The following is a 20,814-nucleotide window of genomic DNA, read 5'->3' as shown; positions in this document are numbered from 1 at the left end:
CTTTAAGCCCTGCTCTTGCTCTCTATTCTTAAAAGTAAATGCACAAGTGCTTTGATTGATAACCCTTCCGTATCACTTCAGTCATTCCTGGTGCATTTATGCTCTCCCTCAGCAACTCCTTTGTTCCCTCTCACAGCTTTCTCTATTGCCTCTCTCAATCAGCCTTGCCAGGTCTATAAATACAATGACAAATCTGGCAGTGAGTTTGAGGGGGGATTTTTTGCACGGCTGCGCTCTTTTGCAGAGACACCGCCATGACATGGCAACTCCGCAAAACAAAGAAATGTAAATTTCACTCTTGTTCACTTATACAATGCACTAGATGTTGGGTTTAATGAATATCACGTGAGTAATATCTTGGAAATGTCAAAGAGAGCGAGGGCAGTGCTCCTTGCCGAGATGCGGCGTGAGGCTGGATTTCAGTGTCGAAATCGTAAAGTGAAATTGTAGTTCCATTGCCCTAGTTACTGGATCCAATTTAGGGCATCGCTCAACCTTAAATTTGTACCTGTCTGCAGTAGCGGGGAAGCCTTGTAAAGCTGTAACAGGATGAGCGATCGACTCATCTGTTTGTAATGGGACTGAGCTCACTGGCCAGCGCTCATAATTTGACCCGGAACAAGCTTTGACAGAAACAGAGCGCCAGATTAAGATGTATTTCTACCACACCTCCCTCTTTCGCCTCCTCCAGCGGTCCGTAGTCCCAACTGCTCCCTCTGACTTTTTTTTTTTCCCACTGGCCGCTCCTATTCGCTTTGAAATTTCACATTAACCTCCCCTAACCTGCCCAGCGTAGGCAAGACCAAAGCAACTTTCCAATCCACAAGCACTCCTCTCTCAAAGATAATCGTTTGCCTTGTCATTTCTCCAACACCCCCACCCCCTCAATCCAGGAGATAAACTCTGGCACTGGAAAGAGCAACAATTTGCAGCAGGAGCTCCTGCACCATAGAGACCTTACGATCCCATTCTGCAGTATCAGACGCTTAAGGGATGAGGTAAGCCTGTTTCTTCAGCCTCCTTTCTGGTTATCACCCTCCCACAGGCAGACAAACACGACGACGACGGGTCCTTGGGGAAGCAGAGCATTCAATATAGTTTTGGGTTTAACAACTATTTTGACAAAATATAAATCAAATCCTCTGCAAAGTGACAATAAAGATGGAGGTGAGATTAGAAATAACTGAATAAGAAAGCTCTGCAGGACGGGAACCAGGGGGTGAAAAGCAGCTTTAACTGCTCGAATTGCATTTTTCTTTCCTTCATGAGGGACACAAGTTACGTTCAAAACCTTTTTGTTTCATGTACATTATGATTTTACCAGCTCGTCTGCCTTTTTTTTGTTTTTCTCTTCACAGCATAATGAACTCCCAAGGACAGTGATGGGAGGCTCAGAGTTACTGTATCATAAGGCCTGCTAAAGTCCCTTGGTATCTCAGTTAAGGATATCACTTGCAGAAGTGAAGGGCAGAGGAGAGAAATGTGGACCAGGACATGCTGAATGGGGATTACAGGTTTTTGTGTGGGAGCCAATAGTGGCTGTAATTAGAATGAGTTGGTTTTGCTGAAGACAAGTCAGGTTTGAAAAGAGAGAGACTTGAATGTGTGGATCACTCAGTCAGTGTGCTTCTCCACAGTTATCAAAGTCCTCTCTGCCCAATGATTCCCACACAATTAAAAGCCCATTGGACAGAAAGTGCCTGGTCTCTGCATTTAACCTAACTTCAGCGCTGCGTCACCTTTTGCCCACAGGACATAATTACAGAATCAGAATTAGAGATATATGACTGTCTTTCATATTGTATGAGGCTGGGAACTGTAGCTGGCTGCAGCAGGTAGACCTCCAAGGAGCATTTCACATCCTAAACCTTTTTCTGTGAGGTACTCTCTTAACTGGACATTTATAAATTATTTGTTTCAGTTGGATGAATGCACCTGTCCAGGGTCTGTCCTCTTCCCAGTTCGTTCAAATTTGATGAACCGGGAAGAGGAGCTTCGAGAAGCTTCCGCTACAAAACAAGCTTGAAATATAGACTTATTTAATTTTTTCGGGACAATTTTGCATTTCGGGGCTTCAATACAAGACAGACGTTACATACGAGCAGCATGGAGGTATTTGGATGTTTTTTGGTGTGTCTTTTTGTTACGAAGTCAGTTGGTATCCATTTGCAACCGTTATATGGACATGCACTGCTACGCCGAGACCCCCTGTAACTCAGAGAAGCCACGGATAAAGGCCCTTTCACACCGGAGACGTATTTTTCGTGCGAATAATTCGCGCGTCAATATTTTTTTTCGAACCCTGGTTTTCATCACGGGTCCTTTCACACCGACCGCGAATGTTTCGCGGCGAAAATGCGGCACAATTTTTTTTCGGAGCGAGGTCGATTTTTCTGAGCTTTCGCCCGGCGAATAAACGCATCAACCAATCATGTGGCGTGAAAAGGAGGTAGGCCACGTCACACCCACCACGTCAGAACACACACAGCTGTTTCCCATAACAGACGGTGGCCGCACAGTCTCGGGCCGCCACAGTCTCTCACAGGAAAAATAAGTTGTTGTTTCACCGTCTTTGCTCTCATCTCTGCCAGTCAGCCCCTCCACCTGCCGTCTCTCTGGGCACGTACACACACACAGACACACACACACACGGACATGCGGGCGCATGGACACGTGCTTGGCCGCTAATGTAAACAATAAATAACCTGTGTCTCGGAGGAGAAAGGAAGAGGAGGAGGAGGAGGAGGAGGAGGAGGAGAGGAAGAGGAGGAGGAGAAGAAGAGGAGGAAGAGGAGAGAGGAGGAGAGGAAGAGGGGGGGTAAGTGGAAAGAGGAGAAATAGCAATAGAGTGTGTCCATACTGTCAGGACAGTGATCAGATATTGATCAGTGATCAGACAGTGAGCTGCTGCTGTGTTGAGTGAAGTTGGTAACAAGACGACAGTGGCATAACGTAGCAGCGAATACATGAGGGATAATTAACAGATTAGAAATGACGTGGAGGCGAAGAACCACCCGTCGCAAAGCGAAACTTTGGAATTTAATTGTCGCATCTCGCATCGTCGCATATTCGCGTCGCCGCCGGTGTGTATGGTTTTGATGCGAAATATTTGGCCGCGAATATTTCGCAATTTCGTGTCGTTTATTCGTTACGTCCGCGGTGTGAAAGGGCCTTAACTCTGAAACTTCTCCCAGCCCTTAGTCCACATGAGGGGGAGTACTGTAGATAATGAGTGAAATTTCAATTTTGGGTGAACTATCCCTTTAAAATTCTGTCAAAGTCAAGGAAATGTTTTTCTTCTCTGTAGAAATAATCATACGTCTTCACATGAATCATGACAGGTCTAGATAATTGTGCTCTTAAGAAACAATTCTTTAATCCCACAAAGTTTCACTTGAGAACAAATCAAATTAATTAGTAAGTTGAGTTAATTTAGTCCTGATTGAAGAAGAAAACAAAGCTTGTTATAATTAAGTTCTGCTCTTGTTCTGACATTCTAAGTGTGACTTTTGCTACATTTACCCAGGAGCAGAGGCATCAAAGTGCGTAGATTGATGACTAAAACTATGTGTTTGCACAAATCCACAAATATGAATACTTTTCTTTTGTGATAATTATAAAACAGCACATAAACATGTTTTTTTTTTATATAAATCTCACTAATTGGGCACAGGAGAACAATAAACCATAGAGTAAATGGATGAGGACTTCACCTTAGTTAAACAGTTTGCAAAAGAAATGGTGTCTGTGCCACAGGTTATCACACACAGAGAAGAAAGATGGAGAAAGGAGAACAATTTCACCGACTGTGAAACGGTGGCAAAAACATGAAGGAGTGTACTTTAATACAATCACTCCAAATGTGAAGTCCTGTTTTACTCTGAACTCCAGACAGGCTCCCAAATATGTTACCATAGTTACCAAGTGTTTTTGTTACACACACACAAGCAAACACATTTAACAAATACTTAGCTTTGGAATTCATGCTACATTCACATTATCACAAAATCATAGCCTATGTTTGTCTGTTTTGATTGCACACAACCACAGCGCTGCACTTGGAAGCAGATCCACCTTCTCAAGTGATCTTGATCTGGTTGTTTAGTCAAATACTAAAACCTGACAGACAGCTTTCACAGCAGCGCAATGGGCCAAAACAGCAGAGTATGTGCAAACCTCTTAAAGTCCTGACTGGTGCCACCGCAGCACTGGCAGTTACAGTATGATGCTTGCTGTAAACATATCTCTTCTCTGTTTTCCAGTTGCTAAGAACAGTGTTTGGATGTTCATCTGTTCTTCAAACTCAAAAGCAAGGAAAACTATACTCTTTGTATCATCTGTACTTCCACTGAGCTTCAAAACAAGCTAACCAGGTCTTTATGTGTACCGACAGTACTAGGATCTGCCAGAGATTCATACATAACTTTGACTGACATATTTTGTTTGCATTTGGAGATGTGGGCTGTTTTTAAATGAGCACAAACATTTTTATTTATAAGTAAGTGACACATAATCTCGCAGGGCATTTGAGACCAGAAAAAAAAACTCTTCAGCAAAACCCCAACTCTCAGTTCCTTTTTGTCTTGCATCAGATTTTTTGTTGAAAAGGTTGATTAAAAGAAAAAAAGGGTTTCCTGAAACCCTTCCATTCCAGAGGCACTCTCAGCTGATTTTATTAATTAGCATGCTCCCTTTTAGCTGCCCTCCTCCTCCCCGTTCCACTCTTGTCTAATTTTTCTGGGCGTGAAAAAGAGCTCGGAACAAAGCAGATTGGATGAAATGAATTGTTATCCCCAGTAAAGCCCTCAGAAACCTCTCTTGGCCGTTGACAGATGAGAGGAGGAAGGATTAAGTGGAGTTAGGCAATAAGACAGATGAAGAAGATGAAAAGTATCAAGAAAGTATCAAGGAAGTGAAGTGAAGAGGGAGACTCTCAAGAGACCATCGCAACCTGCGAGGTGAAAGTCATGTGACAGAACAGACAGCGAAATAGATGGTATGTTCCTTTTTGGTGGCCTTAGCAGATTGTCTAGTTGTGCTTTAAGAACGCTGACAGTAGTGAAACCCATAACACAGCTGAAAAATAGAAAATAGTAAGAGGGGAAAACACTGTAGAGCTGCTTCATAAACCTGCCACACTTCTTTCTTCTTTCAACTCCATTTGAATTAAGAGGTATTTCTTCCTTTCAATTGATTTTAAGCTGCTAATTTATGTTGCTTATCAAACTGCACAATACAGAGTGTTAAGTTATATATCAGGAAGACTAGTTAAATGAGAACATTATGATTTTTGCAGAATGAAGTTCTATTAGAGGAACTATACAATAATAAACTGTATGCACATTTCATCAGATATTCATGGGAACAAAAGCTGCTCTACTGAACACCAGTGTGGTCACATACAATCCATCCACAGTCATCAGGCAGTGATAAGTCTGATGTTAGCAGCGTTACAGCCACAAATGTAAAATGAAAGACAGAAATGTACTAATTAAAGTTGTGTTTTGGCACCATATAAATGTATCTGCAGTGCTACAGTGCACTGCTCTCTGATTCATGTCATTTGGGGTTGCAGCAAGTTTACTACATGCCATGTGCCGCTGGGAGACTGAGAGCAGCCAGTGCAAAACGAGTGTCATAAAGAAGTAGATGTACAGGAATGTCCCCCGCTGGCAGACATTAAATTGACAGGGGTGACATTTGCATTTTCATGTTGTCCAATATGAAAACCGGTGTGATGCGATTTTTGATCCATTGTTCCATACATCCCACATCCCATCACCTTCCCACCGCAGCAACTGGATTCAATGTTTTGCATCGGAAATGTTGAAAATATCCTGCACTTTAAATTAGAAATAAATTAAAGAGGAAAGCACATTTAGTTCCCATGTTTCATCAGTCTTAAGAGGTCCATCAACCAACCTGTCCCTGACATCAGCAGAACAAGTCTCACTTAGTGCATCCTGATACATCTTTTAGGAGTACAACCACACCACTGCTGCATTAGAAAGAAATATTTCTCCTTAAGGGAATTAAGGCCAAGAGGAGTTGGTGCGCTGTGGGAATCAATCTGTGTAGACCTCATTAATTAGCAAAAGTATCTACAAAAGCATGACTGGGCAATGCACATCCGACCTGATCTGAGTTTGTGGGCGGTTGTAGTAACATTTGATCATTTCTGAAACAGCTAATATTGCAACTATGCGTCTAGTTCTCTTACAGAACAGGTTCTGGAGATTCAACAAAATACCAACAGAAAGAAGAAGAAAAAGACAAAAAGGAGATGAAAACGCAAGTTTCTTGGCAGAATGTCCTGCTGTACATTGTGTGCTTTCATGAAAATAGAACCAATCAACTGCTACAGGGATTAAACTGGCCCTCTTATATTTGTTAAAAGAAAAAAAAAAAAACCCTGCCAGAAGGAAAAAGAAAGCTGAGAGTGGAAGTAGAAATGTACAGTATATGACAAAAAATAGGAAGAAACAAGATGTGGACATACTTTTTAGGCCTGTAGTCAGGGATGCTCCTGTCCAGTGAGATGCGGTCACTGAGCTGAGCGTTGTAGCCATACTCCTCGTACTTCCCCTCTGCATCGCGACTGTCCTCTCCAAGAGTGGCAGCAGCTCCCCCCTGCCCGAGGCCTCCGGGCCCCTCCACCAACCCCATGGGCTTCGCCAAACCTGCCAAGGAAATGACAGAACAGAAAAGACAATCATACACATGTACATGGCCACGTCTAGAGGCAGACACATCGCACATGAAACAGGGAGAGACAGGTGAGAAGAGGGGGCCATGCAGAGGGGCCGGCTGATTGACATTCTGCAGCAGTGTGAGGAGACTGGTGTATGGCAGCTCAGACACCCAGCGGGGCTCATCCATAGGGCATCATTACACTGTCTGTCAATGAAAAAGCTGCAAAACACCCACATGGACACCGACGTCACACAGATAAGCAGAGCAGAGCAGAAGCAAGGAGACTCGGTGTAACAGGGGCCAACAACAGAGACCAGAGAGATAGTGCTCGGCTGTATTTCACATCCAGAAGAAGAGCGGGCCTGCAACAGTCTGCAGGTAAATCAGGCCTGAAGGAAAAATGCTCTCAAATCCACGGAGAGAGGGATTATGATCTTGATTATATCTGATTTCCTGATTTGTTTTGCACATGATATTTACACTTTGAGGATGACAAAAATAAGTCTTGAATTGTCATTTTAATAATGCAAAATACTGTGAAGACACTGATTCAGATGAATGTGTTAAAGGGTAGATTGCAATCGTTTTAGGCAGATTATGGAGACGCTCAGACAGTGAGTCTTTCTTTGTCAAAAAATGATCTTGATCTATTGTGAGCATTTTTCTTTCAGCTGGAGAGGATAAAAACATTCTGCTTGACTTTGCATCTACTTATCAAGCTTCAAATGCATTTGTCATCAATGATCAAACAAGTCAATCTCTATGTTATGCTACTTAGCTGACAATTAACAGCGTATTCATAACTGTAGTATCACTAACTTGCAACAAGCTAATTTTAGCTAGTCATAAAGTGATTTACTGTAAATTCTTTTTACCATTTTATTTCTCAATTTAAAATATTTAAGGCACAAAATACAATACAATACAATATAATGCAGTTTAAGCCTACAGTGTAATTTAAAAGGTGCAGCTCATGTAATGCATGGAAACTGCTGCATTTGCCTTTAGTGTGTTTGGTCAACATCATATAGTGCTCTCAAATGTCAGTGCTTAGGACATTTGGGATGCTGCATAAGAGAATCAAATAAAAACAATAATTTGAAGGGGGAAATAAAAAATAAAAAATGTTTACCTGTAATAAAGTATTTTTTGTGAACCACTTTAAGTGAGTTTATATGCAAATACTGTCTTCTGCTTTAGACAGAATGATGCACATGTAGATTTAGTTTGAAACATCATGTCAACTTAATCACATCTTGCAAAAACGCTTACAAAGCACCAATGCTGTGTTGTTTAGGTTAATTGGTTTAGTGAACTTAAGTTTCAGTAATGTTTACAGAAACCTTTAGTCCAACAAAAAAAGCCACCAGATGTTACACTGAGCCCCTAATGGCTCTGAAAGTCTAATTATAGAAGCAGTGTAGCATCACCATGACCATGAGGAGGGTGTTCCAACTGTGCCTGCTCCATGCAGGTTGTTTCATCCCACAAAGGATGCATGAGGTGCAGCCATGAATGTGTGTCTATGTGCGTAGCGCTTAATGAGAGCTGGTCCCTGGTCAGCCCCGTCATGTTAGGCTTCTTTGGTCTAACATAACTGAATTCAGCACAGGATTTTTAATGTGTCCGACTTCAAATACCCCTCTGCTCTCATTAAAATGACTCATGACTTTGATTTAACAGACTGTCAGTTTGGTACTGTGGCAGAGACACTTTCAAAAAGGGGAAGGAGAAAAATGGGTGCGAAGTCAAAAATGAAATAGCCCGAGAAAAAGAAAAAAAAAAAAAGCTTTAACTAATTCAGAACTCTACAGGACTGTAAAAATGATTGTGGTAGGGAGGAGGGGTGAACCTTATGTTTGACTTTGACTCTTGTTTCCCACATTTCTCATATCAACCTGATTTCAAGCTTTAGTGGCATTGATGAAAGAATAATTTTAAATAGCCCTTATCAAACATTAAAAGTGGGATTAGTCATTTTTGAGGTGATACTAAACATTAATTGTGTCTTCTGTTTACAAAGCTCTAAATTAAATCATTATTATATAACCACTGTTAATGGATAAACAATGGGACACAGGCAGCAGCTCTGTGGCTGAGAGCCATCAGCGTCATAATATTTTCTACTCAGAACAGGTGGGATGGGGCTGAAAAAGCCTTGTATTATGTGAAGTCTTTATGAAGATGTAGCTGTGCTGTGGTGATACAGAGTACAAAGAGGGCAACTGTTGGCTAAAAATAGGTGAGGAATAATGGTCAATTCCTACTAATTATAATGATCCACATAACTTCCGTCCTCTGTAGATGGTAAAAGAAACCTTCATCATCCATGGGGAACATAAAAGGAGGGTTTTTGGCAAGACTATTTTGACAAAGTGTTCAGTAACTGGGGCATAAAAAAATGAAAGACTCTGTCCTCAGCAAACAGAGGAAATCCATGACCCCTCTGCTTCTGACCACCACCAGCCTAATGGCTCTGGTGCAGTCTCTCAAAGTTTGAAGTTGTCAGCTTTCTTTACATAAGTCTCTGTCAGCCTTGAGTCTACTTTGACTATATAAACTTCCATAAAACTGCAGGATAATGTCAGATGATTGTTATTCGAGCCAAGCTTTCAGTGTGGCCTCCACTGAAAAATCGAGCTGCGTCTGTTCACCATATCAACAGATGGACACACAGACAGTAAGTAAACAGCGCATACCAATGAAGAGCTCAGCTCTCAGCTTCACCCCTCCAGGAACTGCGGCGTAATCACCATATTTGGATGGCCTCAAATCCTCGGGTGCTACTGAAGATTTGTAATTGGAGCTGAATGGTTTCAAACTGGCTTCTCCCACGAGAGGGATTTAGCATGCCCTGCACCAGCCAGTGCGGTGGCATTTTGACAAGTATGGGTGGGGTTCACGTCATGGACCAGCCATCTGGCACAGCGGCCCGTGTCACACAATAACACAGATACCCTCCAGAGCCGGAGACTCGGGTCTGGAGGGCCTCTCTGCCTCTCCGTGAGTGTTGGAAGCAGAACAATGCCTGCCAGCTTTGTTTTCTGGTCACTGTGTTATTTTCCCATTTCCCCCCGCCTCGCACTTCCTCTGTCTGATTGAAAGAAATTCCATTATGGGATGAGCAGAAATGGATATTCTCAGAAAAAAAGAGGCCTGAAAATCTGATCCACTGCCGTCTGTCGGCATAGGTTCAAAGAATCTAGAAAAGCAGTGTCATGATAAGGAGTTTGTTTTTCCAAAATTAAAACAGTGATGCAGCAAACTGACGCTGTTTATAGCTGTTTACTGTAAAGATCTTATTTTATGTGGCTGCTGGTAAAAACCTGTTTTGATAATGCCTGACTGGTAATTTGAGGTAGTTGAATAAATTGCTCTGTTTGGGTTGGATTCATCATTCATGTTTTCACCATTTCATCTTCACTTCTTGTGAAATTTGTTTGGAAGAAAGCTGAAAGTCATACAAACAAAACTTGAATGTGCATAAATGTATCAATAGCGAGACCCAAATGCTCCCTGATTTTTTTTTATCCAAGAAAGATGCAAAAAAAAATAAAATAAAAAATAGAGGCTTTTAAAATTTCACTTTAAGGGAAGAATTGGACCATGTTGGTCCAAGTGGAGCACTGAACAAACTCTATAGGGATAAAGGGCTCTATTCATATGTTGAATGCATAGGTTAAAAATGTATGTACACATGATCATGTGAGGCCCTTTGTATAAAAGCATCCAGCAAGTGGGCTATTATGTTCTGGTCAAAGACAGATGACAGCGACTAAAGGCCTTCTATGCTTTCTGTGGTTCTACAACCAAAACTATCGCAAAGACACAATGAATGTTGGATTAAAAACTAAAACAAATATCATATCTGTCGTGTTTCCTTCCGTTCCCTTTTCCCAATGTGGGTTAACACTCCAAACAGCACAGCAACACTTTCATCATCATCTCACTACAGAGCAATTACAACCCAACATCTGCTTCCTCCACTCAGCCTTCATTCCTATCCAAAGCCTCAGCTGGATGTGGATCCTTGCAACGTAAGGTGCCAATTTAAATCTCATTGTGTCCGAGTATACATCTGTCTCCGTGCTCGCACCTCACAATCTATTTGTCCAAATCCCTCTGACATGACACATTAAACCTGTAACAGCTCTAAATTATACACAAGCCCACAGAATGTGCCTGATTTGGCCTTTATAGGATAGAGTCTCAAATTCAAAGATGACCTCCTTTTTAATGAATGATTTAAGAGCAAGAGTGGATTTATGCGTGTCCAAAGTGATGCAGCTGCAGAGTACTAAATATTGATGGTGAGGGGAGGGTTGGGGGATACAGAGATCTCTTCGAAAAGAGGAAAATAACTCGTTCTAGAGAGGTTTAAAGCGTTCAAAGACAAAAACAAATCCATGAAATATTGAGAAGTGGGAGAAGAGCTGCAGTAATTCTGCACTGCCAGTCATAACAGCAGCAGGCATGTCAGCGGGATAACAACCTTGATTTGGAAATTGGTAGCACTAGACCCCTAAATTATCTCTAAACAATGGATTGTTGTCTTTTTGAAAAATTTAAGTCATACAAGAGCTCACTTGAGAATGCAAGAGCACCAAATATAGAGATATATAGGCTCAAACTACACAAAGTGCAAAGGCAGGGCATTCATCCTATTACTTTATTTGTTTGTTCTTCATATAAAAGCCACGTTTGTTCATGGGTTTAAGAGACACAAGGTTGAAATGAACCTGTAAGACTCTGTTGATAGTCTCAGTGTGGCCCACACTTCCTGTTTGTAGCACACTTAACTTAAGTGTTGCAGCTTTATCAATTCACATGAACAGAAAGTATCTTCAGTCTGATCATCTTAATTACCGGTGTGATGTAGCAGGCTTTAAAATTTGATCATGAGTACAAGTAAATAACAAATTTATCTGCTTGTATTTGTTCGCACTTTTGGGAAAGGTCATGCAGCATTAATTGCTTGTAGTCATTGTAGTTATTGCACGTCTGTCCGTCCTGGGTGAGGGATCCCTCCTCTGTTGCTCACCCTGAGGTTTCTCCTGGTTTTCCCTGTTAAAAGGGTTTTCCATGGAGTTTTTCCTCAGTGGATGTGAGGGTCTAAGGACAGAGGATGTTGTTACGATGCCATGTAAAGCCCTTTGAGACAAACTGTTTGTAAAAACGGGCTATACAAATAAAATTGCCTTGCCTTGCCTTGCCTTGCCTAGTCCCTATGTATACTGAAATCACCACAAACTATCACCTGGGTTTCTTTTCATATAAAAGTCTCAGTAGCTCTTTTTCGTGCTTCCAAAAAAAGACATGTTCGTATCTGAATATTTGTGTCTGTGTACATGCTTGGTTCTTGTTGTGAGAGTTTCAAAATACTATATATAGGCTATAACTATAATCAATTTACATCAGTAACTGTCCAGCCTATTTGCAATCCCTGATTGAATGTTATCATTAAATGACAATAATGTAATCCCTGCATGACTTGAGGCCAAGAGTATAAATAAAACAAATGCTCAAATTGTAATTTTTTGTCTGCAGCTCAGTGCTGATCATCAGGTGAGCCTCTGAATTCATTATCTTCATTCGCAAAAGACTGAGCAGAATTGATTTCTATCTGTTTTGTCAACCAGAGCCTAATCTCCATATTATTATTGGAATATATTTTTATTTAATCAGGGTTCACCATGCTGTGATGTGGTGTCCCTGCCGCTGCCGCCATCGCACTCCACACAACAACAAAAATATGCAGGCGCTGCGATGTGTATCACCAAGATACAGTCAAAGCATCAAGTATGTGTCAGTGTGGAAGAGAGAGTGTGACATTTCTCATTTCTCTTCAAGTCTTTGCCCTACCAGGCTTAGCATATAAACAGCAATGGTTTCTTTGCCATAATTGGGCATTACAGATAAGAAGCATATCTGGTGCTGCAGCTGGGCCCGTGAGGCTGCCATCCCATCAGCACCTACACACTGGGAGAAGGCCGGGAGTGACATGCATGGTTGATGACAAGAGCCTCGGCGTGCTCGTGAGCTATGGGACAACAGCCCATCTTGAACAATGACACATCCAGCAGTGGCCAGATGAGGAAAGTGAACAGCAGCACATTCAATTGCTCATCGTCTTTTTTTTTTTAAGAAGCATCTCTTTGGGGAATTTGCTGATAAAATCCACTGCCGATGGTTGTCATCTATACTAGCAAAATCGAACATTATATATAAAAATAATCGTCCTGCTCTTGTCTACTTGTCAAGGACCTGCTCCGTCAATACTGATACTGTAGTAATCTGCCGCCATTGTGGCTGAACTGAGCATGAAGAGAAAGTCTGAAAGACACAGCAATGGAGGCATTAGGATTTACCAAGCAGTGAATTCATTCTGTAATCGTGTTTGTTTTGCACTAATTGAATATTAATACATTATGACACATATCTACAGTTTGGTTCAAAATGAAAATAATAGTACTGACCTACAAAATCTTATCAAACTTATGTTAAAAATATGAATTTCTATCTCTTCCTACTCCTATTTGTGTATACTATTCATGAAGGCCAGCCAGACTCACAGGGCTTCGGCAGGTATAGGCGACGAGGAGGTATTTGCTGGGTCTCATGCAGTACTTAAGGTCAAAACACTGCTTCATAAGCTGGTTAACAAGCTTAAAACCTCTCATCTAATTACTCAATGACAGGGGCATCAACAGCACAGCAGTGCTGCTGATAACTCTCCAGTTGCTCATTTCTGTGCAGACTGGACTGCTGATAAAGCTTTAACAACATTGTTTTCTTATTGGGAGTCCAGTGACAATCCATCAGACAAATAAAAGATAAATTCTCCCACTTGTTTACGTCCTTCACATCTAATTGGACGTTTCCTCTGCTCCCATGGTATGCCATTGGTAGGCAATAAACAACAGGAGGAATGGGTAATTACTTCATACCGCTGCCGGACATGGTGATAGTTATTGGCGCACAGAATCCCCTTTCACCACGGTTATTCCCAGTGGCCATTGAATACAATTTGTGGTCTGTGCACGATTTAGAAAAGGGGGCAGTGACCTGGGATATGAGGATATGATTAAGCGTGCCATTAAAGAGCTCAAGACAAATCATGGAGGGATTGTGACAGCCAGTGAATGTTTCCAGCCTGTGCGCACTCCTGGGTACTCATTGCCTCCGTCAAAGAAGAATTACGCAACTGCGACTGATTCCTTTTTTTATTCAAATTGCATAGAAAGAGATTCATGCCTGTAGTTACTGTTTATGAATTTGTATAAATTCAAATTCTCTGTCATATTCTGACAATGAATGCAGCATCTTCATTATAATATATTCCTGAACAGCTTCGTAGGTTTCTGTTCTCTCATGCCCCTGTGTTAACCGGAAGGCAAGAAACTGTGCCAGCACTGCACTTAGTTTGTGGAGCTGAAGCCTTTTCCTCCTCTCACCCAACAATCCACCGTTACTCTCTGTACTTGTGAAAGACCTGCAAATTGTGTCCCAGCTACTTGCACTTAATGGTGCTGCAGAGTAGTCACTGTTGAGAATAATTCATGAGGCTGATATGATTTTCACTAACAAACAGCGACTGACACAGTAAGCTCTGACATTTCCACTGTGTGTGTCAAAGCTTAGAGCAGGAGCGTGCTTTCCAGCCAATACTCAGGCTATAGGAAATGATATATGAAATACACTTTAGCAGCACATTTCTGTAAATTTGTGTTTTAAAGTCCTCCTATTCAAAGTGTAGATTTGCAGCTAGGACAACATCACTATATCATTTCACAAATGGCAGTTTAGCAGATAGTAGATTTCCTTTTTCACTCCAACAAGGATTTTTTAGACAGTGTTTCCGTCCCACAGCAGTAATACTGTATTGGGTTGAATAACTTAGTTGCATTGTCTATGCATTGTATAAAGCTGAGTGACTGAAAGGATGCATTGTACTTTTTGAGAGGCAATGCCTGCTGGCTGGACGCCAGATGCCAAGCATAACTCAAAGTGACAGAGTGACCCTCACATAGCTGCTGAAGCTCGGGCATAATAACAAGATCATGCAGCAAAAAATCCACAGTTGCGCTGTTTTGGAGCCATGAAGCTGTGAAACATCCTTAACTACCGACTGCTGAGAAAACAGTCAAATGGACTGTCAAGCCACTGCTCGAGTCTAACATTACAGGAATTTGAAATGTGATACTCTGTCTTCAGTTGTGAAATAGAATTCAGGAGCACACAAAACAAAAATAGAAAATATAAGTTTCAGCAGCTTTCGTAGGGGGGAACTGTCACCTAGTTAAAGGAGTATTAAGACGTCTGTGACCTCTACTGGTGACCAGTATCCACACAACAACAACACAAGCAGAAAAAGAGCTGCTCCTGCACAGCCCCCCACCCTTCACCCAGAGCTACAGTGGCCTGCAATTTACACAGATGATAAAGTCACCACTTCCCAGGAGAGATCGGTAAGCTGGTAAATAGAAATTGACTTTACTGATAGATTACAAATCAATCCACGAGCAGTAACATTTCACCATGATATATAATGAAACAGTAATGCTGGTTTCTCATTATCTGGATTGAGAACAAGATGGTTGGTGTGAGGGGTTTGGCAGTTGAATTTGATATCTGGGTGAGAAGTTTTATTCCATTAGGATCTGCCCAGGTTAAAATGTAGTAAAGCAATTTCTACTGTAACCTGTTCTCATACAGCACAGCTGATGTCGCCTTGAAGTAGACAACTGAGTCCACTTATCCTTGAAAACCTGTGAGCATTGAGAAACTGCTCCTACAGTAATTCCAGAAATAAATGTCTTTGATTACAGCAAGCAGGGGTCAATGAGAACCCATCCAGTCAGCAGCACATTACTATTTTATATTACATCAACTCATTAATGTCAAATAATTATGGATATGCATCACTAAAGAGAAAGGCAATGCTACTGGACCTTTAAACTCTTTAGTACATAGGGGTTTAATGGAAAATAGTGCCCATGACTTATAATAATATTTACTTATATTCTCTTCAAGCTGAAAAAATAATGAATCAGTCTGACTACAAAAATTTAATTATTTATATCACTGACAGCTGGTTCACAAATGTGGGGATTTACTGATCTGCTTCATGTATAATAGCAAAATACATTTGTTTGGTTTGGGCTCACAATTAGCTGAGAAAATAAGCAGATTGATCGATAATTAAAATAATTATATGTTGCATCCCTGATTGTCATGCATTTAAACATCAGATTAAAGCCCACTGACTTACTACTAATGTGGTCTGATAATACAATCACTGTAAAGCCTATATTTATTTGTAAACAGCATGGGAGCATGGAGCTTGATGTGATTTGAAAAATGAATTCTGGGGATGTGAAATGATGAATGAAATGTTTACATCATTGACATTATCTAAAGCTAATGGAATTAGTGCATTTTATTCTTTATGGTGAATTATAACCATGGAATATTTCATGTTACCGTTTGCAGTTCAGTGTTTTTTTTATATATGTGAATAAATGGCCAATTGTATCTTTAACAGCTGTTGATTAGTGTGACTATCCACTGGGGGAATGTGACCATGAGTAAGACTCCAGGAGTCATACTGAATGTAACTTGATTTAAAAAATTGCTCCTCTGCTGAGAAGTCCAAAAACCTGCCCCACAGATTAATAGCCATGTAATGAAATATATGTCTGTCACTCTGTTATGGAGCCAATACATTAGACTCTCCTCCAAAACTCAGACAGCTTGTTAAATCCGATATGTTTCACCAGTGGTGCCATCAGTAAAATGACAGGAGCAGCTGCTGAGACAGAGACTTCCTGTTAGACTTCCTGTATGTAGGAATCTATACAGAACTAATAGGCATCAATACGTATAGTATAAGTTTATGTGAAGTTTACAACAAGTCAATTATGGGTTAAGGGCATCACAGTCTGATAGGCTGTTAAAGTAACAGCCCAGTAAAGTCTGTAACCACATAAGCATTGCACTGTAATACATCACCCTGCTTCATTTGCTTCTTAACAAGCAGGGTTAGTGCGTTGGCTGCACATCACTCAACCACCAGCACATCTCGCATTGTTTTATGAACAAAAAGAAGCTGGACAGTCCAGGAAATAGGGCTGTAAGTTGACAGGGAAAATATGCATGAGTCATGCTTCATGGTCAGAGAAAGTCAGCTGAGCAAATCGGGTGTATATTTTGGATTTTACCTGCCACAACAAAGTATAGCCTACATATCCCCAAAGGGCAGTTTAAAAAAACATCTCTGGGTAGGTCAATTTGCTTTAAGGAGAGGATGACTTTGTCACCAGCCAGTCATATAGCTCTCCAGTGTTTAATAGAGAGTGTGAAGCTGTGTCCTACCGTTTAGTTGATTGTAGACCACATCCTCCAACCTCTCGAGCCTCTGGAGAATAGACTGCCTGTCCACCAAGTTGGAAACTTTGCCATTCCTGGCTCGCAGCCTCTGGTCAGAAATACGCCCTAACTGGATGAGCTCCTCGGATCGGTCCTGGATCCTGCAGTACACCGAGAACAGGATAATCCCCACGAACACCAAAATGTTGACGGTCAGCAAAGTTTTGATTTTGCGTGCCACAGCCATGAAAAGAGAATATTGTCTGGCTGACTCAGGTCAAGCCCAGCAGCTGTCCATGTGTGGTGGCCTGCTTTTTTCTTTTTTTTGTCACCTTACTGTGTGTTGCAGGGGGGGAGGCAGGGATTTTTCCACTCGGGAGGAGAGAGAAGGTCAAGTCGTGCGGACCCGAGCGGATCAGCACCGCGGACAGCTCAGGAGGCTGCGCTCACTCCGCAGCGGGGCAGCGGGGCATCGGGGCATCGGGGCATCGCCACTCCGTCACATCAAAGTTCAAGGTGGTGGAAAGAGGCTGCTGGCGACCAAACGCGCTCGGCTCCACTTTTGTCACCGATGCCTTTTAAACGGGGGGGGGTTCTCTACTAGCCGTAGGAAAACAGCTGCACGCGCTCTTGCCGTCCGTTTTGAGCTACATATTACGGGCGAGAAATGACGCCGCGGAAGGCATTCATCCTCTGGAGCAGCAGCCTACGGCGGTTGCAAAACATCTCTCCTCCGCAACGTGATAAGTCGCCAGTTCCCCCTCAGCCCCAATATGTCTCGTCCATCTTACAGGAGACGCACCGCAATAGCCACTCGTGTGGAAGCATCCTCCTCACATCGCTGCTCGGCTGGGGCATCTCCTCTCTCTCAGAAGGCGTTGTGCTCGCTAGATCCGTCCCCGCTCTGCAAACATGTAGGAGCTTATGTCCAGAGAATATGTGCATGCTCCAAAAACAAGGCGGCGTTTCTCCCCCCTCTCTCTCTCTCTCTCTCTCTCTCTCTCTCTCTCTCTCTCTCTCTGTGTTTCTCTCCCTCCTTTTCTCTCTCCGTCTCTCGCTCTGTGTTTGTGCTCCGTCAGTCCATTGTTGTTTCCCTTATCGGCGGTGCAGGGCAGCAGAGGAGTTGAGAGCAGATGCTGTCAAACGATGCCGATGCTCGGTGTCGGTGTGGGAGATGAGATGTGGCCGGGCTGTGGCATGCTTGTCTCTCCTCCCAGGAACCTTCGCTTACGGGAGGAAGAGCCGCCGCTGCCGCCGCCGCTGCTGCTGCGTCCTGACGTTTAGAGGCACAATCATGAATATTCAGGAGCTTGGGCTAAAACACACAGCTCGACTGTGACAGGAGTAAATACTTCCACTTTGTGTCTCAGCCCTCCTCATCCCCATCAGTAAGTCAACTGTAGAAATGTGCCGGAGACGTGTTAACATATTCCTGCTATCTGATCCGTGACGAGGAGGAGGTTAGACCGCTGCTTTCCATCTCACCTCTGATGCCACTGCCAGGGGGCAACTTACAGCTCTGGTGCTTTGCGTCCACGCTGCATAGATGTTGTAGGTTTTTCATTTGCATGTTATGTAACTGCCCCCCCTGCACACATGCATGGTCAACCTCAGGAGTGGAGTCATCAAGGCACGTACAGTATCATATGCTTGGCCAGAGCTTCAACTCCATCAAGTTGGAGCTAACAGACATTATCCTTATGAGCTAGTTCTAAATCCGATATACTGGGGGGGGGGGGGTTAGATATGTTTCTATGTCAACCACCTTCCAACTTTTAACCACAAGAAATCCACATCAAACCACAGCCCACGCTGTTGATTGATCTCTGTGAAGTGAAATGCAGAAATCCTGCAACAATCTTCATGAACATGGATAATACAGAACTGTAGCCTACTGCAAACATCTGCAGCCAGTCCCTCCTAACAACTCAAAATACTACCTCCCTGCTGCTCCTCATCTCCGATTCTAAATTAATTATGACTCAAGTAAATCACGTACAAAGAGATTCAGCCTGACTGTACTTTTACTTGATTAAACAAACCCAGGCTGCCCAGAGCACTTTGATCCCACTTCACACCCACCAGAGAATCTCAGATTTTTTACTCCTCAGTTTGTTTGCTGCTTCACTACTTTTATAGGCAGATCTTTGGTAGAGGACATCTGATGTGAAAACACAGTCTTAAGTATTCTCGTGCCTCTTAAATATCTTGATGGTATACTCCTTCAAGATGAAAACAATTCTGGTTCTCTGAGCAGATTCAAGAGCTTTTGTTTTTAATCCTCTTTGAGATTCAGAGTTGGAGAAGAAGAGTGCACTGGAGCTCTTCAAAGAGCGCGACCTCATCATCTCTATCAAGACGCAAATTTAAGATGCACAAGAGCACTGAGGGGTTTGACAGGCCATATTCCACAGAGCCCAATCCAAATATCTAGCGCTCATCATTGTGAAATAGTCCAATGAATACGAAATCAAAAAAAGAACCGCAGTGATTGTACTATTCTAGTCGGTGATGATACATTGCACTTCTTATCATCACCTCTTTGTGTGTTGATGATGGTAGCCTGTGTGTTTCAGCTCCCTACCTGCAGCTCTCATGCTTCTCACCTCCATATGACACAGTACATTTCAAATAATTGGTTTTGTATGCAGTTTTTAACGAGGATTCCTGCTGCACACAGGCCCCGTTACAAAAGGTGCTGATTTGATTCAAGGTCTGCAGAAACAGACGGACTACGGGGAAATCACCGTTCCAGCCACCTCAGCCGCCGTGCAGGCCTCAGCGCAGCTGTTTATGCATCAGCTACAGTACAGTATCGCTGCCCCAAGACTTCCAAGACTTCCATGCTGTTTCCTGCATTCAGCACCCCGCGTGCCTCTGCAACTGCAGACGCTGGCACTCGAGTGTTTTAACCACATTAACCTGGTTCACTGCCAGCTGCACCTTAGTCAACCCACTCAGTGTTTCTACATAAGCCACTTGAACATATTCAGTGGGAGGAAACTCTGTGCATCTGTCACTGCTGCAAGAAAGCCAGAAATATCTATAGCCGTGTATTCATCTGATCTGCGTTCAAAGGAAACAAAGTAGGAGCTTCCACAGTTACTAATCCTGTAAAGAGTGCTACTCATTGTGTACATGAATCAGTCTTCATCAGGGCAATGCTTAAAGTTAACCTGTTGACCTTAAGGTAGCTTCATTCTGAAAGTCCAAATGAAATTAAAGTTATTTCTTTTTGCAAGCAAATGTCAGTATTCTTTGAATAATAGTCTTGTTGCTGAAAGGAAGACACAAAGTCAGTTAGAAATAAATCTGAAATCTCTGCTTTGGCCCCAAAGTAAACGAGTTAGCACAGCACATTGCAGCACAAGTCGAGGACCTGCAGTTGTCTGTATTTGAATGCAACTGCTTGAGTCCATGACATTTAGCCTGTAGACAAAACAATGTTAACATTTGTTATTAAGTTTTCAAGATTTTCAGTTTGCTAGCTGCCTAGCTTATTTGCAGTACCAGTAGATGGAGAAACAACAGCACCCAAATAGAGTCATGTTTCAGGACACCTGATAATCAAAATTTCAACATTCCCTCTTCTGGTAGCTCTGTGTTGGTGCTCTAAAGAAAAACGACTGTCACAGTTGGTTTAACAGCATCTGGAAATCAGATTGATAAGAGAGGTGAGATGATGATGAGAAAGGTGCTAAAATGCTGTGTAGTGCTGAGGAACTGCACAATCAGGTGATAATTATCACCATG

General features: G+C 42.3%; 1 protein-coding gene across 1 annotated transcript in view; it reads right to left on the bottom strand.

Annotated features, from left to right (window-relative positions):
* Positions 1 to 17,308, bottom strand: part of galnt9 (polypeptide N-acetylgalactosaminyltransferase 9) — a gene marked incomplete at both ends in the record, with an annotated part of 103,809 nt that extends 86,501 nt beyond the window's left edge. Inside the window, 2 exons of the mRNA XM_083978409.1 lie at positions 6,500 to 6,680; positions 17,068 to 17,308. Coding sequence (XP_083834535.1) covers positions 6,500 to 6,680; positions 17,068 to 17,308 — 422 coding nt within the window. The remainder of the gene's footprint in view (positions 1 to 6,499; positions 6,681 to 17,067) is intronic.
* Positions 17,309 to 20,814: the final 3,506 nt, after the last annotated feature.

This window comes from Trachurus trachurus (genome assembly GCF_905171665.1).
Source record: "Trachurus trachurus genome assembly, chromosome: 9".
Lineage (NCBI taxonomy): Eukaryota > Metazoa > Chordata > Actinopteri > Carangiformes > Carangidae > Trachurus > Trachurus trachurus.
This window is presented reverse-complemented; position numbering and strand designations above follow the sequence as displayed.